Raw genomic sequence first — 26,744 nt, forward strand, 5'->3', positions numbered from 1 at the left:
ACAGTACAAGACTATAACACACAAACACACACAGTGGCGGTTCTAGCTTGTGCGGCTCCCTGGGTGAACCCCCCCCCCCCCCCCCCCCAAAGCACCATTCTGCACTAACTGTAATTTTTATTCAGACATTTGGACCACACATAGATAATCATAACATTTAAAACTACATAAATATAAAAATATATACTAAAATCAGACTCATAAATATTAAAAATAAGTAATGTGTGTTGATTTGGCACTTTAGCATCAATACATTACCCATCCCACAACTCTGTCAACCAAGGGTTAAGACTAAACCATTTCCCCTTGGTGGTGTGCAGATGGGTTTTATATTATGCTTAACTATTTCGCACAAACCAGAAAAAAATGCAACAACATGTCTGTGAAACTATATATTCACAGTATTATGAATGAATTGTGGTTTATTTGGTGGCATTTCGTAATGTGTCTGATTTTACTAATTGCATTAGTACTGTACAAAGTTAGAGGTGCGCTATTTGATAGATTCTCCCGCTCCCCCTACCTCTGGCTTCCAGTGGGGAGAACTGAGGTCAACCTACCCCCGCCCCCACTCCATCTGAGTGGGAGACCTTCCCAGGCCTGCCTAGCTCACAAACTAGAATCAGGGCGCCCACTCCGACAAGGTTAATTGACTCACATTCTCACTCGGTAACATGATATCATTGACGTGACGTGCAAATGAGGGAGCGATAGAAAACCGATCACGCAAATGTCACCATTACGCTAGTTATTTTGTGCGGGCGCCTCATGCTGCACTGGCAAGATGCCACCAATAACTAAATCCGCCACTGCACGCGCGCACACACACACACAAACAGGGATACCATGCTGCATAAATCTGCTGTGTTACCATTTACCCCTCACACACATCTTTAATGGGTTTGTCAGATGATGTGCTGGATACTGAACGGGTTATATTCTCCTAGACAAAAGTAGACCTAGAATTTAATATGACTAGGAAGAATGTTTGGGGAATGGGGTTAGAAATAGCACTGAAAGGTGAACATTAGGCTAGCCTCTGTTTCACTCCTGGAGAAGGCAGAACGTGTTGAAAGCGGGTTGCAGCAGAGATCTAAAATGGTTTGTCTAAATCAGGCCATTTCGATTTGATGGTGGGCTCCAAACCAGTGATCACGTTAGGAGAATGCGGCGCCAAACATCTGGCTGACCAAAAAAATCATTTACCGGACATTTGAGAAATGTCCCGTAGCTATATGCATTTTGTGCGTAAACCTGATTAGGGCGTCCACGCATGATGCTCAGAATGACATAAATCGCATCTAGAATATGGTAATTCATATTAACAACACATGCAAGTCGGGGATGCAACGATGTGTGGTCCTTCTTACCTAATTCAGATGTCCACTTTGAACACGTTAGAATAACTGTCCACATTAACTTTTCCTCAGACAACAAGACGAGTAATGAACAGCAAAATCACTATCCTATGTCAATCTACTATACTAGAAACTTTTAGGATACCTTTTCTATTATCAGCTTGTCGACAAATAAGTAGCCTATTCCAAACAGACTCTGGGGCAGTTGTTAAACGATAGATCCCAAATTCATACAACCACCAGGCTACATTAAAAAAAAGGTTAAAAGGCAATGAGTCTGACGCAACAGATCAGAACGCTTAAAATGTTGATAAACTATTACTTATTCACATTATAAGTGCAGCAATATGCACATGGCAGAAGGCTACGCGCAAATGTTCGTTCCATAATACAATTAAACGGGAAAACACCATTGTCAAAAAGGCACTGCACATGGGAGCGGTATCATGTGACAGAGACAAACATATCCATTTGAAATTTAGAAAGAGAGTAGATCTAATAGGCTACTTTGAAGGTAAGCCATGCCTCATAATATGTATTAAAACATTCAAGTTTCAAACAAGTAAGTATGTTTTCAAAATGCATACTGCCTCTAGCTCATTGCAAAGTGGTGTGTGACGCGCTGATGAAGCATGCCTTACATTGCCGTTTGATGTCGCGTTCAAAACAACTGGTATCTCGAAAATCTTAGACTTCAGTGCGTTCATGACAACTGGGAAAAAACGAGCTCCGACGGTGAAAACTTGGTTTGAACGGTCAACGAACTCAGAATTCCAACTCATGAACGCAGGCTTTCTTTTAGAGCTCCAATTTTTCGACATGAAGATAACTGAAGTCGTATTTGTCAGTTCCCAGTTGTCGTGAAAGCATCTCTTGCGCTGTCTGTCAGATTTTCCACTGTTTGTGTGAGATGAACCAGACAATACAAATAATATACTGTAGACATGTAATTAAATTAAATGTAACTAAATTATGCAAATTAACCTATAGCCTAATAAGCATGACCAGTTAATTGTATTTCCATTGACTGGTATTTCCATCAATGAATAGGCTTACATTTTCCAATGGGATTTTTAAAATCTGTTCCTGGACAATTGGCCAGTGCCAATTTAATTTATCTGCTTTTCTATTTTTTTAATTGACAATAGCAAGCTATTACGGGCTATTTGAAAAATCTGTCGCAGACATCACACAATATACAACAAATTTTAGGATTGGCCAGATATTCAGATTCAGATATTTTGTACATATTTGCTATCAAATGTCTGATCTTGTACAAAGACCAATTTCCATCCCTACCCTTTTCACCTTAGAGGGACAGTAAAAGAGTGATACAGGTGATTGGCATTCATTGTGATGTTTGCACTTGCACTGCTCAATACTAAAACACTTCAGTCATTCACTGTAAATTGCCTCACCGATTTCCTCCCTAAGCCATACTCAAGGTTCCTTTAGGGAAAATAATCAGTCAGATGGTAAAATCCGGCCTGTCCGGTCTTGTTCGCTCTGTCTTTTTAATGTCTTCTGAGTGCAGTGGTAATTGGATTGTCGATGGGCTTCGCCCTTCTTACTTACATGAAGCAGAAAACAGAATACAACATATTGCGCTCCATAGTAGTGGACAAATGGTATGTTGGACTGAGGCCCTCTGGTGGCAAACGTGTGTGCTCCAATTGGATTTAGACAATCCTGTGGGAGAATGTGTTGCTGACACAACCCACTTATCCCATGGGAAACCTTCTGACAGCAACATCTTCCTCCGGAAGTCAATTTGTTCTCTGGAGCTCAGGGATGAGGATTGTGAAGTGATCACTGAAAAACTTCTCAAAACATAATTATTATGAAGTAGTGGGGCTGGAGCTGGAACTAGTGATCTGCATTAGAGGGTTGCCATCTAGTGCTTGTACAGGGGCAGTGCAGGACAGTGACTCCAGTCTGCTGTGTGTGAGGTGAACGCCAACAGGACTGCCGAGCCAAGAGCTGGAGAAGCAACAGGATCACAATCAGGAATGAAGGAGTGATCAAGGGGAGGGAGAAGAGGAAAGGGAGGATGAGAGAGAGAGTCGGACGCTTCTCTGTTGGTGGTTCCATTGCCGTGCAGCACACAAACACACAGCCGAAAACACACATGAGGTGCATTCAGTTCGCTTGAACATTTGCTGCGTTGCAGAACGGTTTGTACTAAGAACGGTTTGTACTGTTTCCCCAAAACGTTCTTGTACATTCTTGAACAGACCTTGAGGTTTGTTTGCTCCCATTTGGTTGGTGTGGCGAGGTGTGGCTTGAAGTAATGAGTGACGTATTTAAAGGCCAGTGGCCATGCTGACAGCATTCCCCAACCCACAACCCAACCCCTTCCTGCTTTTCAACTGGTTGTTCACTACAGCACTGAACGCAGCTATGGACACACACGGACATGGACACTGTGTATATAACACTGTGATGTTGGATCATAGAGGTCTGTCATTCAATATCCAAACTAGATTTGATTTGACATCTGAGAGATTGGCTAAGGTGACTTACTCTGGCTGACAGCAAACTCGAAGTCCTTCAGAGCCTGGAAAGGCTGTTTTGATGTTGTCTGCACGATGTGTTGATAATAAGGGGGCTGGACTTTTACTGGTTGGTTCTCCTCCGTGTCTTTGTCACTCAAACACCCACAGGCACAGCCACACACAGCCCCTGAACGCAGCTCCCTTCCATTACAACTGTTGCATTTTCAAATCCAAACAACGAGAGGTCTCAATGCGACAGGAAAAAAAACCTTTGCGTGAACCAATCAATGTGTCCACTCAGTTTCTGAGCAAATACTGCATTAAAAACAGCCTCTTTTCCAGACCAGTGAGTCACAGCTCTTCCTCGCTGTATTGTCACTTTGGTCACGTCAGCCATTATAGAGATGACTGGGGTTAGAGTATGTCAGAGCTGGCCTCAAAGGACAATTCCACCATTTTATAACCCGTTATAATGCTGTTAGTATACATGCACTATTGTAAGATTTGATACACATTTTGATGTTTTATCGTTTTTGTTAGTCATACCGCACGATTCCTCGGTTTTGTCATTGTTTAAGCTTCTGCCTTGCCCTCGACTACAGTATACTACAATCCCCAAGGTGCATTCCACCTCCCAGGATCCAATGCTCCACCCAGTCTGCAGTTAGCTTAGATGGCTAGCAAGCCCAGACGAAGCTTATGTCACAACCCAAAAGTAATGTAAAATACACTCATAACTCATATTATGATGCTTGCATGAATATCATGCTGAATATATGTTCATGTCATTGTCAACAATCAACTGCAATACACAACAAATATATAATTTAGATGCTAACCATAAATTACTGTATGTGATGGTTAGCTAGCATGCCAACTGCTACATTCAAAAATATTAACAGTCAAGTTAAACAATAACAGCCAAGTTCAAGCTTAGCAAATGTCTTATACAACAGTCCAAACAACATGTATGCCAGCTGGAACACAACATTTATAATGACATTTACAGTCAAATCACTACAGAATCCTAGTCTCATGCTTGAAGCCTGTATCTTTGGTGCTAACATTAACACTGCTAGCTAGCTAAGTAGCTAACCTTGCTGCATCTGAAATAAAGTGTTTTCAACCATAACAATAACAGCCAAATACAGCCTTAGACACTGTCCAGGCAACCATTCAACAACACCTATCGGAACCAATAAAATGTATGAAGTTGACAAGTAATTCACTTTGAAAATATAGCCTATTTGAAAAGGGTGCAATGGCTGCCGGAGCTGCAACTTCGTTGGTGATGGTAGGAATGGTTTTCCAAATGGAATCATGGGGGTTTGAGTAAGCTGACTATAAATATAATTTTATAGGTTTTTGAGTCTATTACAAATATTTACAGGTGTTATTAGACAACCAGAGCAACATATAGCAGTGAGTTCCAATATGATCAGAAAACTACTTAAGGGAGTAGATCGCTGAAAATGACTGTCCATAATTTATTTTTGTTAGTCATATCAGGGATCCTCCTTGAAAATGTCATACATTTCCTGATTGTGCTCATCAATTAACAGTCAATGGACATTAAATCATAAAATTACACTAAACTATGTAGGACATCACTAAATACTTCATAATAACAACCCAAATGTTAAAAGTGGCAGAGTTGACCTTTAACATTTTCTCTTGTTAGAATGAATGGTGAATTCAGTTCAGTCATTGTCTTTGTTCTGTATTTAAAAAAAAAACGTGTTTGTGGCTGCCGTGAACTTGTGGGCACACAGTACTGAGTGTGTGGTGTGTTATTGTACTGGTGTAACTGGGGAGTGTTCTTGTGTGTGTGTGTGTGGTGTGTGTTTGTACTGGTGGAACCCAGGAGTGAAACTGAGCCGGTACAGAAAACCAGTAAAATAGATAGTGGCGGTACACCATACCGGTAAAAGATTAGCCGATCACAATAATAGCACCCCCTGGTTTGCTCACCTTTTGAAGTTCAGATGGGAACAGTAATAGTTGGAATAGTAACTGAAGTCTGGACACTGACTGAAGGCCTCATATGTAGCCTATTATAATATTTACTCCTGCAGAATTAAGTGTTTCTTGCAGTAAAATGATAGGCCAAATTATTTTTTTAAGGGGTTAGATCAGCTTAGATCAGCTATGAAATTAGCAGATATAATTTAAGTCTATCAAATATAGACATCAATCAAGTTGACACATCTCTTTCGCTTAGAGTTGATCAGGCTATTGATTGTGGCCTGTGGAATGTTGTCCCACTTCTCTTCAATGGCTGTGCAAAGTTGCTGGATATTGGCAGGAACTGGAGCACGTCAATCAAGAGCATCCCAAATATGCTCAATTGGTGACATGTCTGGTGAGTATTGCAGGTCATGGAAGAACTGGGACATTTTTACCATCCAGGAATTGTGTACAGATCCTTGCGATATGGGGCCGTGCATTATCATGCTGAAACATGAGGTGATGGCAGCGGATGATTGGCACGATAATGGGCTTCAGGATCTCGTCACGATATCTCTGTGCATTCAAATTGCCATCGATAAAATGCAATTGTGTTCGTTGTCCATAGCTTGTGCCTGCCCATACCATAACCCCCACCTCCACGATGGGGCACTCTGTCACAACGGTGACATCAGCAAACCGCTCGCCCACACAACGCCATACACCTGGTCTGCGGTTGTGTGGCCGGTTGGACGTCCTGCCGAATTCTTATGGTAAACGACGTTTACCGCCTCGGCTTATGGTAGAGAAACGAACATTCAATTCTCCGGAAAGCACTCTGGTCGACATTCCTACAGTCAACATGCCATTGTGTTGTGTGAAAAATCTGCATAGTCTAGAGTGGCCTTTTATTGTCCCCAGAACAAGGTGCACCTGTGTAATGATCATGCTGTTTAATCAGTTTCTTGATATGCCACACCTGTCAGGTGGATGGATTATCTTGGCAAAGGAGAAATGCTTACTATCAGGGATGTAAACACATTTGTGTACAACATTTGAGAGAAATAAGCTTTTAGTGCATATTAAGGAACATTTCTGGGATATTTTATTTCAGCTCATGAAACATGTTACGTTCATTATAATTCCAACCCTCCGATTTCCACAGACAAACCCATCTTTTCCAGTCCACTACCATTTTACTATTTCCTTTTTCAATACATGATGGCTTACGAGGTTCTTAACCTCTCTATTTGTACCATTTCTACCGGGATTGCCCTAAAAAATATATCTACGAGTATAATCCTATTTCCCATTGATTAATTGTGGTTTTTCAGATCTCCTAACAGTACTGTTTGTAGGTCCATCTGAACACAGAAATTATGACTTAACAACCAGTCCTGGACCTGACACCAAAACGGAGCCACTGAAGGACAGAACCAAAATATATTATCTATTGGTTCTGTTTCCTAGTGGCAGAGTCTGTTCGATGCCCCAATATATTGAGCCTTATTTTTGTGGCGAGAATTTTATATAATAGTTTAAATTGAAAACAATGGATTGATGTGTCAATTGTTGTTTTGTATATCAGTTCATAAATCCGATGCCATGATATTGGGACATAAAAACATCTGTTCCCAACTATCTTGAATGTTATGTGGCATAGTTGTCAAGGACACTCCAAGAAACACTCACATCAAACCACACCCCCAAGCCAACTAACGTTTGGCTTCTGTCATGGCACCAGCATTTCTTGAGGAGGAAGCCAAAAAACAAGCCCTAATCAGCAGTTGCAGTTCCCCTTTAATATTTCAGTTTTAACCCTCCAAGCTCATGTTCGTTATATAAGTATGCCCATTGAACTTTATCTGGTTTGCCATTCCAAATAAAATGAAATTTCTTCGAAAAATTATTCTCCTGGAGTCAGTAGAACCATGAACAAGTATGATTTGTTTCAGCATCTTTAGAGAATGCAAATGTATGCTTATGTACTCTAAACGTGCACTTTTTTTCACCGACATAAAAGTTGACAGTATTTCATTTTCAACCACAGAAAATAGGCCTATGCATCCAATACTTAACTGAAATACAATCTATCAGAAACATGTTGGATTGTTGTCACACATTTTCATTTCCTTAAACCGGTCAAAATGATTTTGTATGGAAAATCCCCAGGTCTCTAAATGTCCTCGCTCCAGGAGAGAAGCAGACATTAAAAGAGAAAAGTATTGTAACTTCAAATTGTTGATGATACATTCATTCTATGGATTTACGTCTTTATTCTAGTGAACAAGGCTTTATTTATTATTCTAAAGCATTAATTAATGACAGAAGAGAAACTTTGTGTAGCCTAACATATAGCCTACCAAATGTTGTAAATTATAATCAGAAAAATATCTAAATGATGCGTAAAAACATAAAAAACATTTTTTTCCACACCCACTGTCAATTTTTTTTATTTTTTTATTGAATGACTGCTTATTGAATCGGTCTGTACCAGTCTGAACTTGTGAAGTTTGCCACTGAGGAGATCATCACATTAGCATCACATTTTTTTTATGAAGGTTTGTATTATTGGCTTATGAGAGTTTTCCCAGCTTGTCCCTGTGGGCAAGGTATTGTTGTGGTTATGGTGGTGTAAATCAATAGCATTCACTAGGGAGAGGCTATTAAAGTCTTCTCTCACGTGAAGAGGATGTTGATTAAAGAATCCCTTTGAGCCGTGGTGGAGAAGGTTAGAGAGGAATCAATACCAGAGCAAGGTAAGAGAGTTCTCTAAGTCTTCTCAGAGATAGAAAGCGATAGATCGAGAGAGAGAGGTCTACAATATGGACATTTTTCCTTAGTATTTGCTACAACCTATTTTTAGGAGGATTCAATTAGATTTTTAAAAAAGTGCTTGCTTTAGCCATTCTGATGATTTTACCAACATAGATGATTACTGATGTATTCAGTATTGAAATGATACTGATTTGAATGTTCTATTTCTTTCCTATATTCTATTAATCTCCATTCCAAATGAAGGGAGTTGTATCTGTGACACTCACTCCTCTCGCTGTATCTTTCTTACACGCCATACCTCTCTCCATCAATCCCCCCTCTCTCTTACTTGCTTGCTATCCTCGCTCTCCTTTCTCTTCTCTAATCTCCTTTTCTCTCTCTCCTTCTCTTTCTGCTTGTGCTCAAGCTCTGCTCTCCCGTTTACTCTCTCTTTACCTCATTTATTTATTTTCTCTCAGCCTATTTTCTCTCAGCCTTGTCCATTCTCTCTTTCTCTCTCTCTCTTTCTCCCCCTATCACTCTCTCTCTCTCTCTCTCTCTCTCTCTCTCTCTTTTCGTCTTGGAGACGGTGCTGTGCAGCTCCCTGTCACTCTGCTCGGTTTACGTGCTATGCTCTGAGCTGCCGTGCTGTGCTGCGCTCCTCCTCTCCTTCTTGCTTCTCTCGACTCTCTTTCTCCATCACCTTCTGTTTGTTCTTTACTCTGTTCTGCTCTGCTAGTTTGGATCGTATGCACCGGGTCGACTGGGATACTGGGATACTGGGATACTGCATGTGGAGAGAGGGCTGGATGCTTCAGGTGCTCGGAACTCGGCCGTCGGACCCCGTGGATCTGTGGGGTGGGAAGGGAGGGGAGGGGTGGGGGAGAGAGAGAGAGGGGAGGAAGGGCACCCAGGTGAAGGAAGGGCTGACCTGCCGTGGAACAAGGATGAAGGTGGTGGTCTGGTGTTGTGGGTCATGCTCTGCCGGGATCTGAGTTGTTCTATTTGGCTGGAGACCCCGTTGCTTTGCCCCCCCGGAGGGGCTCTTTTCCTGGAAAAGCCGGGAAAAGCCAGGCGGGAGGAGCGGGAACCATGAACCAGCAGCTGGATCCTCCGCGGCCAATCAACTGGACCATCAGGAAACTGTGCGCCGCAGCCTTCCTACCATCCGTACGCCTGCTCAAGGTATGGGTACCAGAGGGGACTGGGGAGTGGAGGAGGAGAGAAGGTTGTGTAGGAGGAGAGGGACGATGAATGTAGGGGGTGGGGGGGGGGGGGGGGGGGGCAGGTGGGGGAGTTTGAGATTGACATAAGAGGGTGGTTAAGAAAAACCTAAAAGTACATTTACACAGGAATATGCTTCTCCCAGATCTGTTTATTCTGTCTCACCTACTCCTATTTGGTTATTGGCAAGACAACTCAAACAGACCAGGCGGGGACCAAAGTGTCACAGGAGGAGGTTACAAGTAAGAATAGCCATTATACTGTGTACAATGACTGGTGAAGATATCTGAGCAATTAGGTTCAAATAGTGTTATATCCAATCTACACTGCCCTGTTTTTGGTTTGGCATTTTTTTGCTACAGTGTTAGGAGCTAGTAACACAAGCATTTTTCTGCACCCGCTATATCTTCCAAACTGTGTACACGACCAATAAACTTTGATTTGATTTGTTTGATTTGATTAGATGTGTGATTCATTCTTGATGTGCCTTCCTTGAGGTTTTGCTTAGCTGTGTGAAAGTGACCACGCTGTAACAAATGTTCTCTGGTGGTGGGTGCCGTTTATGATTAGGGAGGACGATTATTATTTTAAGAAATTATGATCATGGCCTTATTTCTATTACAGCATATTGGAGCTCAATATAATGAAATCACCAGCACACACAGTTCACTTTCACAGCATCATCACATCTACTGCTCTCCTCCTCTGATATTTTCACTTCGCTTGTGGACTTCAGTGCACAACACAACAACTGTCTGGGACTAGGCGAAAAACCCTATAACTATAACTAACCAATGATGTTCTGTATATAACGCCTGGATGACTGACATGAGGCGATGTATTGAAGCCACCTCCCAGCCATCTTGGTACTCATCCTCCATTGGAAAAACAGATTTTGGAAGCTATATAAATGCATTTATTGATGTGTACATTCATTTTTGACAGATTTATTCTGTTATACCTTAATGCATACTTTTCAATTATATTATGTTAGCTAAAATTAAGTATGTTGTTTGAAAATACTAATGTTACTGTCCACACTAAAACAAAAAAGTACTTAAATACATGTAATTTTGTCAGTTAAACATTGGATTGAAATACTGTAGAATTACATTCATTCCTATGGAGGACTGCTCCTACTGGGGAGTACCAATATGGCTGAATGCTCCTACTGGGGAGTACCAATATGGCTGAATGCTCCTACTGGGGAGTACCAATATGGCTGAATGCTCCTACTGGGGAGTACCAATATGGCTGAATGCTCCTACTGGGGAGTACCAATATGGCTGAATGCTCCTACTGGGGAGTCCCAATATGGCTGAATGCTCCCACTGGGGAGTACCAATATGGCTGACCGGTGGCTTCAAAGCCTCTCAATAGCCAAAACATAGCATCAGCAAACCAGAGTTTATAAACACCATTGGAACTAACCCACAGTCCAATCCATGTGTATAGCAGTTTAATAGTTACCCGGTGGCAATCATTTAATTTAACCGAATGCTTACCTTGACTTGCATCAAAGCTGGGACCGAGAGACTGAAAAACAGCTTCTATCTCAAGGCCATCAGACTGTTAAACAGCCATCACTAACATTGAGTGGCTGCTGCCAACACACTGACTCATCTCTAGCCACTTTAATAATTAAAAATGGGATGTAATAAATGTATCACTAGCCACTTTAAACAATGCCACTTTATATAATGTTTACATACCCTACGTTACTCATCTCATATGTATATACTGTACTCGATACCATCTACTGCATCTTGCCTATGCCGTTTGGCCATCGCTCATCCATATATTTTTATGTACATATTTTTATTCATTCCTTTACACTTGGGTGTATAAGGTAGTTGTTGTGAAATTGTTAGATGCTTGTTAGATATTACTGCATGGTCAGAACTAGAAGCACAAGCATTTCGCTACACTCGCATTAACATCTGCTAACCCTGTGTATGTGACAAAGAAATGTTGATTTGATTTTAATTTGACTTGGAAGAGTTGAAATATTGGACCAGCTAGCTAACATAAATATTATGCTTCTCTGTTTGAGTCAGGTTGTTGAGTAGGCTAAATTAGCTGTATTAGCTAGCTAAGTAAGCGAAAGTGAAGTTCTCCCTCTCTGCCTCTACTCAATTGTTTTAGAAATTAATTTGTTCAAAATTGCTCAACTATTGTCTTTCTCTGTTTGAGTCAACTACTCACCACATATAATGCACTGCAGTGCTAGCAGGCTCTAACATATGGTTTTAGTACTAGATTAATTCTCTGATCCTTTGATTGGATGGACAGTGCTCTGATAGGTTGGAGGACATCCTCCGGAAGTTGTCATAATTACTGTGCAAGTCTATGGAAGGGGTTGAGAATCATGAGCCTTCTAGGTTTTGTATTGAAGTCAATATACACCGAGGAGGACGGAAGCTAGCTGTCCTCCGGCTACCCTACAGAGTGCTGTTGAGGCTACTGTAAACCTTCATTGCAAAACAATGTGTTTTTAATGTTTCACTATTTTTATAGTGAATGGTTCTCCTCTTCCTCCTCCTCCTCGGAGCCTCCACTGGTTTGGTTGTGTGCCTGTGTTCACTGTATTTGCACATTGTATGAGAGGGAGTGATAAATGTGATTAACATATGAGGCACATTTTTGGCTGTCACAAGATATTTATAGACCTGTTTATAAACTGTCTTTATTCATTGGCTAGTGTGAACATGTTAAAGGCTGTTTATAACCATGCGTTTTGATACACATTATTATAGAGCTCTTGTCTGTGTTCTCCCCAGTCTTCTTTTGATCTCTCAGCATCAAAGTCTCACAGCAAGTACTGTATCTCTATGATGTTAAACCAGGCCAGTTGAATGTGTGTGTGTGTGTGGACGTGTTTGTATTTGCATGTGTATAGCTCATTGAAATGAATCCTATTGTAATCACTGATGGGGTCTGTGTGCATGAGTGTATAAGGCATTAACAGAGAGATGGGAAACGTGTGTGCATTGATGTGAGTGGCTTTCTAATCACTGATGGGTCTAGATAGTGTGTCTGGTCCATCTCAGGAGATGTCAGAATGGCAGTGTAAGTTCAGCCTAATAAGCCTATCATTATCATGTGTGCACATTTATGCCCCTCAAGCCCTTTCCCAGTCTCCCGTGGATTTGACCTAATTACCTGGCTACCATGTAAAGCATTGTCTAGTGTGTGTGTGTGTGTGTGTGTGTGTGTGTGTGTGTGTGTGTGTGTGTGTGTGTGTGTGTGTGTGTGTGTGTGTGTGTGTGTGTGTGTGTTTGCGTTCGTGTGGCTGTTAGGCAAAAGGTACAATCACTGAAAGCACACCCATATTCGCATTTGCTCGACATACTGAAATAAATAAATCTTACCGTATTACTCCACTCCTTTTTACGAGACCAAAAATAACATTTGGTGTGTCATTGAACTGCGAGAAATACTTAATTCTGCAGGAGTTAATTTCATATAAGGTTACATGAGAGATGTTACAGGACTGTCAGTGTTCATATTTCAGGTAGAATTCCATTTAACCCATCTCAAGTTCAAAGGTATGGTTTTAGCCCTCTCATTTCAGCTCTCTCATTTGATGGCAAAGTAAACATGTTATAATGTGACGTATTAGTATCTCACAATATCAGGATACTTCACCATAAACAAGTCATTCACAACAATATTCAAAGTAGGCATAGTAAGAGAGACATTAGTCTTTCACAGTGTCAAATATTTTAGTAATATCCATACATACAGTAATGGCAGTGTAGTAGAATACATGGAATACTTGTACAGTTGTGCAATAAGAGGCAACAGAGTCATCTTGTGACAAGAACATGGAGAGAGTAGATACTTTATTGTCAATCGTTTAGAACAGAAATGTGTCTTCTGCTTTGCCCAACATCATGCAGTGCAGCAAACACCTGGTGAAGAGCAATTGTGCCTTAGTCAAGGACACAATGTCAGGAGACGGTACATGGAGACAGTACATCCAGCTACCAGTTCAGTTCCATACCCATTTTTGTTACATCCTGGGCATGAACCATTGTAGCCATGGCACCGCACTCATTCATTGCTCCTGTAGTAGCCTAGCCCTGTAGTAGCCTAGCCCTGTAGTAGCCTAGCCCTGTAGTAGCCTAGCTTAGCAGTGTTTACTGATCCTGGTCCTTGGGACCCAAAGGGGGGTACATTTTTGGTTTTGCCTTAGCACTACACATCTGATTCAAAACAAAGCTTGATACGTTGATCATTTGAATCAGCTGTGTAGTGTTCAGACAAAAATAAGATTTTGCACCCCTTTAGTTTCCCACGACCAGGATTGAGAAACAGAGGCTGGAGAGGCAGACCAGCAGCTGGAAGATTGCTGGTTTAAGCCCCGGGCCGGGCAACACAGACATGGGAATGCAACTGAACTGGCAGCTGCAGGGCTGTTGGTCATTGATCCCATGTACCATCTCCTGCCTTTGTACCCTTGAGCAAGTGGGAATTCCCCAGTGGGAATACGACGTGATAAAGACATATTTTACTGGTTGAAATCTGGTCAGGGTGTCTTATAATCAGGTCACAACCAGATTTAGTCGTCTTTTTCCTGACATCTTTATGATTTCCTGAAAAATACATCATATTTTGGTTGATATCTGTTTTTTGGTTGAAATCTGATTGAACTACTGATCAGTTATCTAAATGCTACTAAATGAATAGACTCCAATCTATATAAACATGTGCATAGTGTTTGTGGGCCATGCGCCCATTGCATATAAGACACTAGAACCATTACCATTATACACATTTGATTAATGTTTTTTTTTAGCAGGGACTTGGGGGAGACTTGGGGGACTCAGCATGGACTCGGACTCTGGGGGCTTCATGTGGGCCGTGCTTTTCAGAGACAGGCAGAATCATATTTCTCTGGGCTCTGGCTAATGGTACTCGGGCATAATCAACTTCAGCCTATCCGGCCCGATAATTTTTTTTCAGGAGTAGGGCCATTTGAGGTTTTTATTTTCACAGGCATTCCCATGATAGTACGAACTGGCGCGGCAGGTTCCAGAATTTCCAGCGTAGCGCCCGGGGGAGGTAAGCGGGGTTCTCGGGACACTGGGGTAGGCTGTGAAGAAAAGCTGCTGATAGCGGGGTTGCTGAGAGTCTGGGGGATTACTGGTGTAGCCCGCTGCCTAGAAGGGAATCTGCGGAATTTCTCCAGCAATGTATCAAATGCCTGGTCATGGCGTTCTGCCAGGGTATGGAGTCCCTCCATAAGGCATTGCAGTAAGTCCTCGTGTCTTCCAATGGGGGCTCCGTGCTGGGAGTCTTGAGAAAAGGAAGACTTGAGAAAAAGGAAGATGGGAAAGCACGCTGGTAAGACCTAACAAGACTAACTGGCAACAGACAAAGAGAGAACACAGGTATAAATGCACTGGGGATAATGGGGAAGATGTGCGACACCTGTAGGGGTGCTTGATCAGTGCATTGCTTGAGCATTCCATATAGCACATGAGACAACTACACCACCACACAACAATGCCACCACTTGGAAACAACAAAAGCCTCTCAATTTAAAAGATTTGACTGCTAAGTTTTCTTAATTAGGCGATGGTTTGTTAGGAGAGAGAGAGAGAGAGAGAGAGAGGGAGAGAGAGAGAGAGAGAGAGAGAGAGAGCAGTGGTCTAAGGCTAGCTGTGCCACTAGAGATCCTGGTTCGAGTCCAGACTGTCACAGCTGGCCCTGACCGCGTGACCCGTGGGGCGGGGAACAATCGGCCCAGCATCGTCTGGGTTAGGGGATGTGGCGGGCCGGGCGCATGCACGCTGACATGGTCGCCAGGTGTACAGTGTTTCCTCTGACACATTGGTGTGGCTGGCTTCCAGGTTAAGTGGGCATTGTGTCTAGAAGCAGTGCGGGCGGCTTGGTTGGGTCGTGTTTCAGGGTACGCACGGCTCCCGTCCTTCGCCTCTCCTGAGTCCGTACGGGAGTTGCAGCAATGAGACAAGACTGTAACTACCATTTGAACACCACGAAATTGGGAAGAAAAAGGGGTAAAAAAATATAAGAAAAAAAAGCTGTGTGTATGTGTTCTGTGTGAGAGAGAGAAGGGGGAGAGAGAGATGATGATCACAATAACTTATAGAAAAGATTATCATCATGTCAACATTGTCATTCTACCTGTGAGTGTGTGTGAAAGAGAGAGCGATACTTTTTACAAATCGGCAATAAGCTGGAGTCAGGTGGTCATTACCAGCTTATGATGAGGTCTTAACTATGACCAGTAGGCTACATACAGTGGTATAAAGTAAAATTACTTTAAACTACCACTTACAGTGCCTTGCGAAAGTATTCGGCCCCCTTGAACTTTGCGACCTTTTGCCACATTTCAGGCTTCAAACATAAAGATATAAAACTGTATTTTTTTGTGAAGAATCAACAACAAGTGGGACACAATCATGAAGTGGAACGACATTTATTGGATATTTCAAACTTTTTTAACAAATCAAAAACTGAAAAATTGGGCGTGCAAAATTATTCAGCCCCCTTAAGTTAATACTTTGTAGCGCCACCTTTTGCTGCGATTACAGCTGTAAGTCGCTTGGGGTATGTCTCTATCAGTTTTGCACATCGAGAGACTGAAATTTTTTCCCATTCCTCCTTGCAAAACAGCTCGAGCTCAGTGAGGTTGGATGGAGAGCATTTGTGAACAGCAGTTTTCAGTTCTTTCCACAGATTCTCGATTGGATTCAGGTCTGGACTTTGACTTGGCCATTCTAACACCTGGATATGTTTATTTTTGAACCATTCCATTGTAGATTTTGCTTTATGTTTTGGATCATTGTCTTGTTGGAAGACAAATCTCCGTCCCAGTCTCAGGTCTTTTGCAGACTCCATCAGGTTTTCTTCCAGAATGGTCCTGTATTTGGCTCCATCCATCTTCCCATCAATTTGAACCATCTTCCCTGTCCCTGCTGAAGAAAAGCAGGCCCAAACCATGATGCTGCCACCACCATGTTTGACAGTGGGGATGGTGTGTTCAGCTGTGTTGCTTTAACGCCAAACATAACGTTTTGCATTGTTGCCAAAAAGTTCAATTTTGGTTTCATCTGACCAGAGCACCTTCTTCCACATGTTTGGTGTGTCTCCCAGGTGGCTTGTGGCAAACTTTAAACAACACTTTTTATGGATATCTTTAAGAAATGGCTTTCTTCTTGCCACTCTTCCATAAAGGCCAGATTTGTGCAATATACGACTGATTGTTGTCCTATGGACAGAGTCTCCCACCTCAGCTGTAGATCTCTGCAGTTCATCCAGAGTGATCATGGGCCTCTTGGCTGCATCTCTGATCAGTCTTCTCCTTGTATGAGCTGAAAGTTTAGAGGGACGGCCAGGTCTTGGTAGATTTGCAGTGGTCTGATACTCCTTCCATTTCAATATTATCGCTTGCACAGTGCTCCTTGGGATGTTTAAAGCTTGGGAAATCTTTTTGTATCCAAATCCAGCTTTAAACTTCTTCACAACAGTATCTCGGACCTTAATTTTGCACGCCCAATTTTTCAGTTTTTGATTTGTTAAAAAAGTTTGAAATATCCAATAAATGTCGTTCCACTTCATGATTGTGTCCCACTTGTTGTTGATTCTTCACAAAAAAATACAGTTTTATATCTTCATGTTTGAAGCCTGAAATGTGGCAAAAGGTCGCAAAGTTCAAGGGGGCCGAATACTTTCGCAAGGCACTGTAAGTAGATTTTTTGGGTATCTGTACTTTACTATTTATGACAACTTTTACTTTGCTACATTACTATATACAGTGGGGAGAACAAGTATTTGATACACTGACGATTTTGCATGTAGAGGTCTGTAATTTTTATCATAGGTACACTTCAACTGTGAGAGACTGAATCTAAAACAAAAATCCAGACAATCACATTGTATGATTTTTAAGTAATTAATTTGCATTTTATTGCATGACATAAGTATTTGATACATCAGAAAATCTGAACTTAATATTTGGTACAGAAACCTTTGTTTGCAATTACAGAGATCATATGTTTCCTGTAGTTGTTGACCAAGTTTGCACACAATGCAGCAGGGATTTTGGCCCACTCCTCCATCCAGACCTTCTCCAGATCCTTCAGGTTTCGGGGCTGTCGCTGGGCAATAAGGACTTTCAACTCCCTCCAAAGATTTTCTATTGGGTTCAGGTCTGGAGACTGGCTAGGCCACTCCAGGACCTTGAGATGCTTCTTACAGAGCCACTCCTTAGTTGCCCTGGCTGTGTGTTTCGGGTCGTTGTTATGCTGGAAAACCCAGCCACGACCCATCTTCAGGGAAGGAGGTTGTTGGCCAAGATCTCGTGATACATGGCCCCATCCATCCTCCCCTCAATACGGTGCAGTCGTCCTGTCCCCTTTGCAGAAAAGCATCCCCAAATAATGATGTTCTGGGCTGATCCCTAGTTCTGGGCTGATCCCTCACCTTCCTCATGATCATTGATGCCCCACGAGGTGAGATCTTGCATGGAGCCCCAGACCGAGGGTGATTGACCGTCATCTTGAACTTCTTCCATTTTCTAATAATTGCGCCAACAGTTGTTGCCTTCTCACCAAGCTGCTTGCCTATTGTCCTGTAGCCCATCCCAGCCTTGTGCAAGTCTACAATTTTATCCCTGATGTCCTTACACAGCTCTCTAGTCTTGTCCATTGTGGAGAGGTTGGAGTCTGTTTGATTGAGTGTGTGAACAGGTGTCTTTTATACAGGTAACGAGTTCAAACAGGTGCAGTTAATACAGGTAATGAGTGGAGAGCAGGAGGGCTTCTTAAAGAAAAACCAACAGGTCTGTGAGAGCCGGAATTCTTACTGGTTGGTAGGTGATCAAATACTTATGTCATGCAATAAAATGCAAATTAATTACTTAAAAATCATACAATGTGATTTTCTGGATTTTTGTTTTAGATTCCGTCTCTCAAAGTTGAAGTGTACCTATGATAAAAATTACAGACCTCTACATGCTTTGTAAGTAGGAAAACCTGCAAAATCGGCATTGTATCAAATACTTGTTCTCCCCACTGTATGTAGTATATTAAAAAAAAATTGCTGTTCATATTTGAAAATATATTTACTCTTTTCCCTCAAACTTTCCCTCAAACACAAACTTCCTCTTTCTTTCATTCCTTCATTCCCTCCCTTCCTCACTCACTTACTCACTCAATCAAGCTCACACACACTCACTCACTCACCATACAAGGTGCCAGGGCACATACACCATACGAGTGCCAGGGCACACTGGACCTACCTAAAGGATTTGGTGTCAAATTAGCTCTGGAGGCAACAACAGAACTTAATGGAAAATAAAAATAATGTGCAAACCCCCCTGAAATAGAGAAGGGGCTATACAGTGCCTTGCGAAAGTATTCGGCCCCCTTGAACTTTGCGACCTTTTGCCACATTTCAGGCTTCAAACATAAATATATAAAACTGTATTTTTTTGTGAAGAATCAACAACAAGTGGGACAATCATGAAGTGGAACGACATTTATTGGATATTTCAAACTTTTTTAACAAATCAAAAACTGAAAAATTGGACGTCCAAAATTATTCAGCCCCCTTAAGTTAATACTTTGTAGCGCCACCTTTTGCTGCGATTACAGCTGTAAGTCGCTTGGGGTATGTCTCTATCAGTTTTTCACATCGAGAGACTGACATTTTTTCCCATTCCTCCTTGCAAAACAGCTCGAGCTCAGTGAGGTTGGATGGAGAGCATTTGTGAACAGCAGTTTTCAGTTCTTTCCACAGATTCTCGATTGGATTCAGGTCTGGACTTTGACTTGGCCATTCTAACACCTGGATATGTTTATTTTTGAACCATTCCATTGTAGATTTTGCTTTATGTTTTGGATCATTGTCTTGTTGGAAGACAAATCTCAGTCCCAGTCTCAGGTCTTTTGCAGACTCCATCAGGTTTTCTTCCAGAATGGTCCTGTATTTGGCTCAATCCATCTTCCCATCAATTTTAACCATCTTCCCTGTCCCTACTGAAGAAAAGCAGGCCCAAACCATGATGCTGCCACCACCATGTTTGACAGTGGGGATGGTGTGTTCAGCTGTGTTGCTTTTACGCCATAACATAACGTTTTGCATTGTTGCCAAAATTTTCCATTTTGGTTTCATCTGACCAGAGCACCTTCTTCCACATGTTTGGTGTGTCTCCCAGGTGGCTTGTGGCAAACTTTAAACGACACTTTTTATGGATATCTTTAAGAAATGGCTTCCTTCTTGCCACTCTTCCATAAAGGCCAGATTTGTGCAATATACGACTGATTGTTGTCCTATGGACAGAGTCTCCCACCTCAGCTGTAGATCTCTGCAATTCATCCAGAGTGATCATGGGCCTCTTGGCTGCATCTCTGATCAGTCTTCTCCTTGTATGAGCTGAAAGTTTAGAGGGACGGCCAGGTCTTGGTAGATTTGCAGTGGTCTGATCCTCCTTCCATTTCAATATCATCGCTTGCACAGTGCTCCTTGGGATGTTTAAAGCTTGGGAAATCTTTTTGTATCCAAATCCGGCTTTAAACTTCTTCACAACAGTATCTCGGACCTGCCTGGTGTGTTCCTTGTTCTTCATGATGCTCTCTGCGCTTTTAACGAACCTCTGAGACTATCACAGTGCAGGTGCATTTATATGGATACTTGATTACACACAGGTGGATTGTATTTATCATCATTAGTCATTTAGGTCAACATTGGATCATTCAGAAATTCTCACTGAACTTCTGGAGAGAGTTTGCTGCACTGAAAGTAAAGGGGCTGAATAATTTTGCACGCCCAATTTTTCCGTTTTTGATTTGTTAAAAAAGTTTGAAATATCCAATAAATGTCGTTCCACTTCATGATTGTGTCGCACTTGTTGTTGATTCTTCACAAAAAAATACAGTTTTATATCTTAAAGTTTGAAGCCTGAAATGTGGCAAAAGGTCGCAAAGTTCAAGGGGGCCGAATACTTTCGCAAGGCACTGTAGATGTTGCATTAGATTGATAAATTCTGTATTTGTTTTGTAGGCTGCCACCACCGCCATCCTGGTTAAGCAACACTTGCATAGCATCACCTCTCCTTTGCTTGAAGGAGAACTGGTCACAGACTCCTCTGTCTAAATTGTTTTTAACACACATCACGTTACATCTCAAACTAAATAAAGTTAGCTCTGAGGTGCTCTTGCAATCTTTACATGACCTTATGATCTACTATTATGGATAGCCTACAAAATTGTACTCTGTAATGGATATATTTGAAACAGTACTTAATAACAATACTTCATTCTAAACATACTTAAGTAAAAGTAAAATTACTCACTTTCAGTACTCGGAAAAGCTACTCAATTATAGTAACGAGAGTATTTGTATTTGAGAGTGTGTGTGTGTGTGTGTGTGTGTGTGTGTGTGTGTGTGTGTGTGTGTGTGTGTGTGTGTGTGTGTGTGCGTGCGTGCGTGCGTGCGTGCGTGCGTGCGTGTGTGTGTGTGTGTGTGTGTGTGTCTCAGTCACCAGATCTCAACCCAATTTACAGTGCCTTCAGAAAGTATTCATACCCTTGACTCATTCCAGCATTTTGTTGTGTTATAGCTTGAATTCTTTCTCTCACTCATCTATTACAATACCCAATAATGACAAAGTAAAAACATGCTTTAATAAATGTTTGCAAATTTAATGAACATGAAATACAGAAATACAATATCTAATTTACATAAGTATTCACAGTCAATACATGTTAGAATCACATTTGACAGCGATTACAGCTCTAAGTCTTTCTGGGCAAGTCTTGAAGTGCTTTGCATGCCTGGATTGTACAATATTTGCACAGTATTATTTTTAAAATTCTTCAAGCTCTGTCAAATAGATTGTGATCATTGCTAGACAGCCATTTTCAAGTCTTGCCATAGATTTTCAAGCCGATTTATGTCAAAACTTTATATAGGCCACTCAGGAACATTCAATGTCGTATTGGTAAGCAACACCAGTTCATATTTGGCCTTATGTTTTAGCTTATTGTCCTGCTGAAATTCCCTTGGTATCTTCTAACCAGCATCCTTGCCCACATTGATTTAAAGGTAATTCAGAATAATGATAATGATGGGCCTCCCAAGTGGCGCAGTGGTCTAAGGCAGTGCATCTCATTGCTAAACTGCATAGAATCAATGTAGTCTATGATCTACACTGCAGACCCTGGTTCGATTCCAGGCTGTATCACACCCGGCCATGATTGGGTGTTCCATGGCGCACAATTGGCCCAGCGTTGGCTGGGGTGGGACGTCATTGTAAATAAGAAATTGTTCTTAATTGACTTGCCTGGTTAAATATGTATTTTTAAAAACGGATGTCTGTCAGGGTGGGTGTGAACAGTGAAAATAAAGATGAGATTTAGAGATAGCCAAAAGTGTTGGATGCTCATGGGTCCAGTGTGCGATGGTAATTCAATAAGTCTGTGCCATGATTAATTCCGATCCTAACTGGTAATTAATCAAGTTCTCTGACGTTTTTAACCAGTAATTAAATCCCCCATTAAAAGAGTTTCCCTTCGACCTTCAACCTTTTACTGCAATGAGTTAAATCAGAGTCACAGTGTCTTGAACAAATCTATGTTGAAACAACAGTATACACCTCACAAACATGGTTACGGGCTTTAAAAAAAGAAGACGCCTGTACCATGTCAGATGTTGAACTGTATTACATTTTGAGTTTGCATCACAATATTACACTTTATATACATCACAGAAGAGTGAAATATAACAAAACCGTTTGAAATAGAAACACCAGATTTTTGCCGGGTTTTTGAAATAATGTTCATTAATTATGAAATTCTAAAAAAGGTGACCGACAGCCTCGATTCGGTCTTATGTAGCAAAATTTGAAATTGTGTTTTTTTACATTGGATAAAAGTAGAGACACAGAGCTAGAATATGGTATGTCATACACTGTAGTTGAGGAACAATGGGAAAGTAATTCTGCTTTGAAAGTTGATAATCCCATAACCCCACTTTTGAGAAAATGGGCCTTGAATGTTCTGGTACAACTGCTGGAGAGCTGTTCTTTGTCTACACCAATTCAGAATCGTTCACACCCTCTTAAGCCTTTGCCCCATCCATCTCTTTAAGGAATCATATGTGAGGACATGTGGTAAACACACGCTATAAGAAAATCAAAGTTATTTGTAACATGCACAGGATATAGAAAACGGTGTAAACTGTACAGTGACGTGGTTACTTGCATTGTAGCAATATCAACAACAGAAAGTGTCCAGATCAAAATATTGAATCAATATCTTATCATTATTAGATGACCCTTATTGATGGGTCACATGAAGGAAATGATATAAAACCCCACATCTAGCTAAGTGGATGGGTAAATATTGTCTAGACATGAAATACAATATCAAATCAAATCAAATTGAATTTGTCACATACACCAAATACAACACCTTACAGTGAAATGCTTACTTACAAGCCCTTAACCAACAATGCAGTTTTAAGAAAATACCTCCCAAAAAGTAAGAGATAAGAATAACAAATGATTAAAGAGCAGCAGTAAATAACAATAGCCTAGCTGGGGGCAATGCAAATAGTCTCGGTAGCCATTTGATTAGCTGTTCAAGAGTCTTATGGCTTAGGGGTAAAAGCTATTTAGGAGCCTCTTTTGCTAAAGTTATTGAATTACTTCTGTCTTTTCAGACAGTAATGAAATCATTCAGAATACTACACCAGGACTAGTCCTATAATTTAGCCACAGAGGATCAATATCTTATATACTGTATATAAAAAAAACATGCCTAGCTGTGGATTGTGTAGCCCAATCACAGTCTGGAACCTGTGGCAAATCTGTCAGTGAACAGCATACAGCCAAAACCTTTCACAATATTTCAAATACAATTGCAGGAAAACACAGGTTGGAAAGCAAATGGATTCTGCTGAAAAGAGATGACTAATTTGGCTGTAGGCTATCAAATTATGTTATCAACTTCCAAATAGGCCTGTTGAGCGAACAGCATTCTTTTACAAAGTAAAATTGGAAACTGGAAAGATTTTTTTATGACTATATTGTTATTTTATATTTTTTAGGACTATTTCCTCCTCATATTGTACAATATGTGTCTACACACACCAAGGCTATTGATGGATTCAAGACAAGGTCGTTTTTATTGATCTCAGATTCTCAGTTTGTCAGTGTCAAAGTAGCCTTTCATTTAGATTATTTGTGAGGTATTAAAAAATATTACGCTAATTAGTCTTCAGTCATTTAAAATGTTGTTGAATTGCGTGAAATGCATTTAGAAAGGCCACATTTTTTCCAGACCCTAGGCGTAAAAAAAAAGGTTGATCACTGGCCCGTGGTCCCAGAAGTAATCGCCTCCTGTCCTGACTCTCTTATGCACTCTACACACACACACACATTCATTCCGGCTTCCCTGTATTTCAGAATGAGTTGAGCTGGCTGCTTGATGACAGTAAAAGGTTTTTGGTTAGGTGCACTTAGCATTATTAAATCAGTCTGATCAATTATTATAAGTGCTACCTTCTTCCTGTGTGCTTAGAATGTGGAGAGAGACACTTCCATCTGGGTGTAAGTAGTTGTGAATGTATGCCTCTGTGTGTGTGTGTGTGTGTGTGTGTGTGTGTGTGTGTGTGTGTGTGTGTGTGTGTGTGTGTGTGTGTGTGTGTGTCTGTGTGTGTGTGTGTGTCTGTGTGTGTGTGTGTGTGCGTGTGTGCGTGTGTGTGTTTGTCTTCTAAGGTGTGTTTATTTTTGAGTATTTAAATGTTGTTGATATTCTACATGCCTGTTAGTTTGTGCGTTCATTGTGGGGTAATTGATAGATGTCCAATTGACCAAAGGTGAATCAACACATACATTTCTCAATACACTTCTGTTTGATGATGTATCTATGTTTATGGGGTATATTACACTCAAGGCTGTTAGAGTAATGAAGATGTAAATTAAGAGAAGTAAGAGGATACGTAGGTACATTTCCACTTGTTCAGACTTTTGGCTTGTACCAAACGGGTTTGCTCTGGGTTATAAAACACCAAGAGTGAAGCTAAGCTGTATTGTGAATCTAGTCCCAGATTAAGACTATAATGTGGTCTAATGAGATGAAGCCATTATCTGCTTTGTAAGGAGTATTACCATTGTAGAATGCGCCCATATTGAGAAAACTCATACATTTCAATATACACTGCTCCAAAAAATAAATAAATAAATAAATGAAGGGAACACTTAAACAACACAATGTAACTCCAAGTCAATCACACGTCTGTGAAATCAAACTGTCCACTTAGAAAGCAACACTAATTGACAATACATTTCACATGCTGTTGTGCAAATGGAATAGACAACAGGTGGAAATGATAGGCAATTAGCAAGACACCCCCAATAAAGAAGGGGTTCTGCAGGTGGTGACTACAGACCACTTCTCAGTTCCTATGCTTCCTGGCTGATGTTTTGGTCACTTTTGAATGCTGGCGGTGCTTTCACTCTAGTGGTAGCATGAGACGGAGTCTACAACCTACACAAGTGGCTCAGGTAGTGCAGATCATGCAGGATTGCACATCAATGCGAGCTGTGGCAAGAAAGTTTGCTGTGTCTGTCAGCGTAGTGTCCAGAGCATGGAGGCGCTACCAGGAGACAGGCCAGTACATCAGGAGACGTGGAGGAGGCCATAGGAGGGCAACAACCCAGCAGCAGGACCGCTACCTCCGCCTTTGTGCAAGGAGGAGCAGGAGGAGCACTGCCAGAGCCCTGCAAAATTACCTCCAGCAGACCACAAATGTGCATGTGTCTGCTCAAACGGTCAGAAACAGACTCCATGAGGGTGGTATGAGGGCCCGACGTCCACAGGTGGGGGTTGTGCTTACAGCCCAACACCGTGCAGGACGTTTGGCATTTGCCAGAGAACACCAAGATTGGCAAATTCGCCACTGGTGCCCGGTGCTCTTCACAGATGAAAGCAGGTTCACACTGAGCACATGTGACAGACGTGACAGTCTGGAGACGCCGTGGAGAACGTTCTGCTGCCTGCAACATCCTCCAGCTGCTGGCGGTGGGTCAGTCATGGTGTGGGGTGGCATTTCTTTGGGGGGCCGCACAGCCCTCCATGTGCTCGCCAGAGGTAGCCTGACTGCCATTAGGTACCGAGATGAGATCCTCAGACCCCTTTTGAGACCATATGCTGGTGCGGTTGGCCCTGGGTTCCTCCTAATGCAAGACAATGCTAGACCTCATGTGGCTTGAGTGTGTCAGCAGTTCCTGCAAGAGGAAGGCATTGATGCTATGGACTGGCCTGCCCGTTCCCCAGACCTGAATCCAATTGAAGACATCTGGGACATCATGTCTCGCTCCATCCACCAACGCCACGTTGCACCACAGACTGTCCAGGAGTTGGCGGATGCTTTAGTCCAGGTCTGGGAGGAGATCCTTCAGGAGACCATCCGCCACCTCATCAGGAGCATACCCAGGAATTGTAGGGAGGTCATACAGGCACGTGGAGGCCACACACACTACTGAGCCTCATTTTGACTTGTTTTACGGACATTACATCAAAGTTGGATCAGCCTGTGGTGTGGTTTTCCACTTTAATTTTGAGTGTGACTCCAAATCCAGACCTCCATGGGTTGATACATTTGATTTCCATTGATAATTCTTGTGTGATTTTGTTGTCAGCACATTCAACTATGTAAAGAAAAAAGTATTTCATTCATTCAGATCTAAGATGTGTTATTTTAGTGTTCCCTTTATTTTTTAAGCAGTGTATTTACCATAACCTAAAATGTACACTACATGACAAAAGGGACACCTTCTTGTCGAATATATCATTCTAAAATCATGGGCATTAATATGGAGTTGGTCCCCCCTCTGCTACTATAACACCCTCCACTCTTCTGGGAAGGCCTCCACTAGATGTTGGAACATTGGCGCATTAGTGAGGTTGGGCACTGATGTTGGGCG

General features: G+C 41.6%; 1 protein-coding gene across 3 annotated transcripts in view; it reads left to right on the top strand.

Moving 5' to 3' along the window:
- Positions 1-9,446: 9,446 nt before the first annotated feature.
- Positions 9,447-26,744, top strand: part of trpm3 (transient receptor potential cation channel, subfamily M, member 3) — a 217,913-nt gene continuing 200,615 nt past the window's right edge. For 2 of the 3 annotated variants that reach the window (XM_021621106.2, XM_021621100.2), the window contains exon 1: positions 9,447-9,742. In XM_021621106.2, the coding sequence (XP_021476781.2) occupies positions 9,650-9,742 (93 nt within the window). In that variant the 5' untranslated portion in view covers positions 9,447-9,649. The remainder of the gene's footprint in view (positions 9,743-26,744) is intronic. The other variant, XM_021621102.2, reaches the window with a different exon arrangement.

Source organism: Oncorhynchus mykiss, chromosome 11, assembly GCF_013265735.2.
Source record: "Oncorhynchus mykiss isolate Arlee chromosome 11, USDA_OmykA_1.1, whole genome shotgun sequence".
Classification (NCBI taxonomy): Eukaryota; Metazoa; Chordata; class Actinopteri; order Salmoniformes; family Salmonidae; genus Oncorhynchus; species Oncorhynchus mykiss.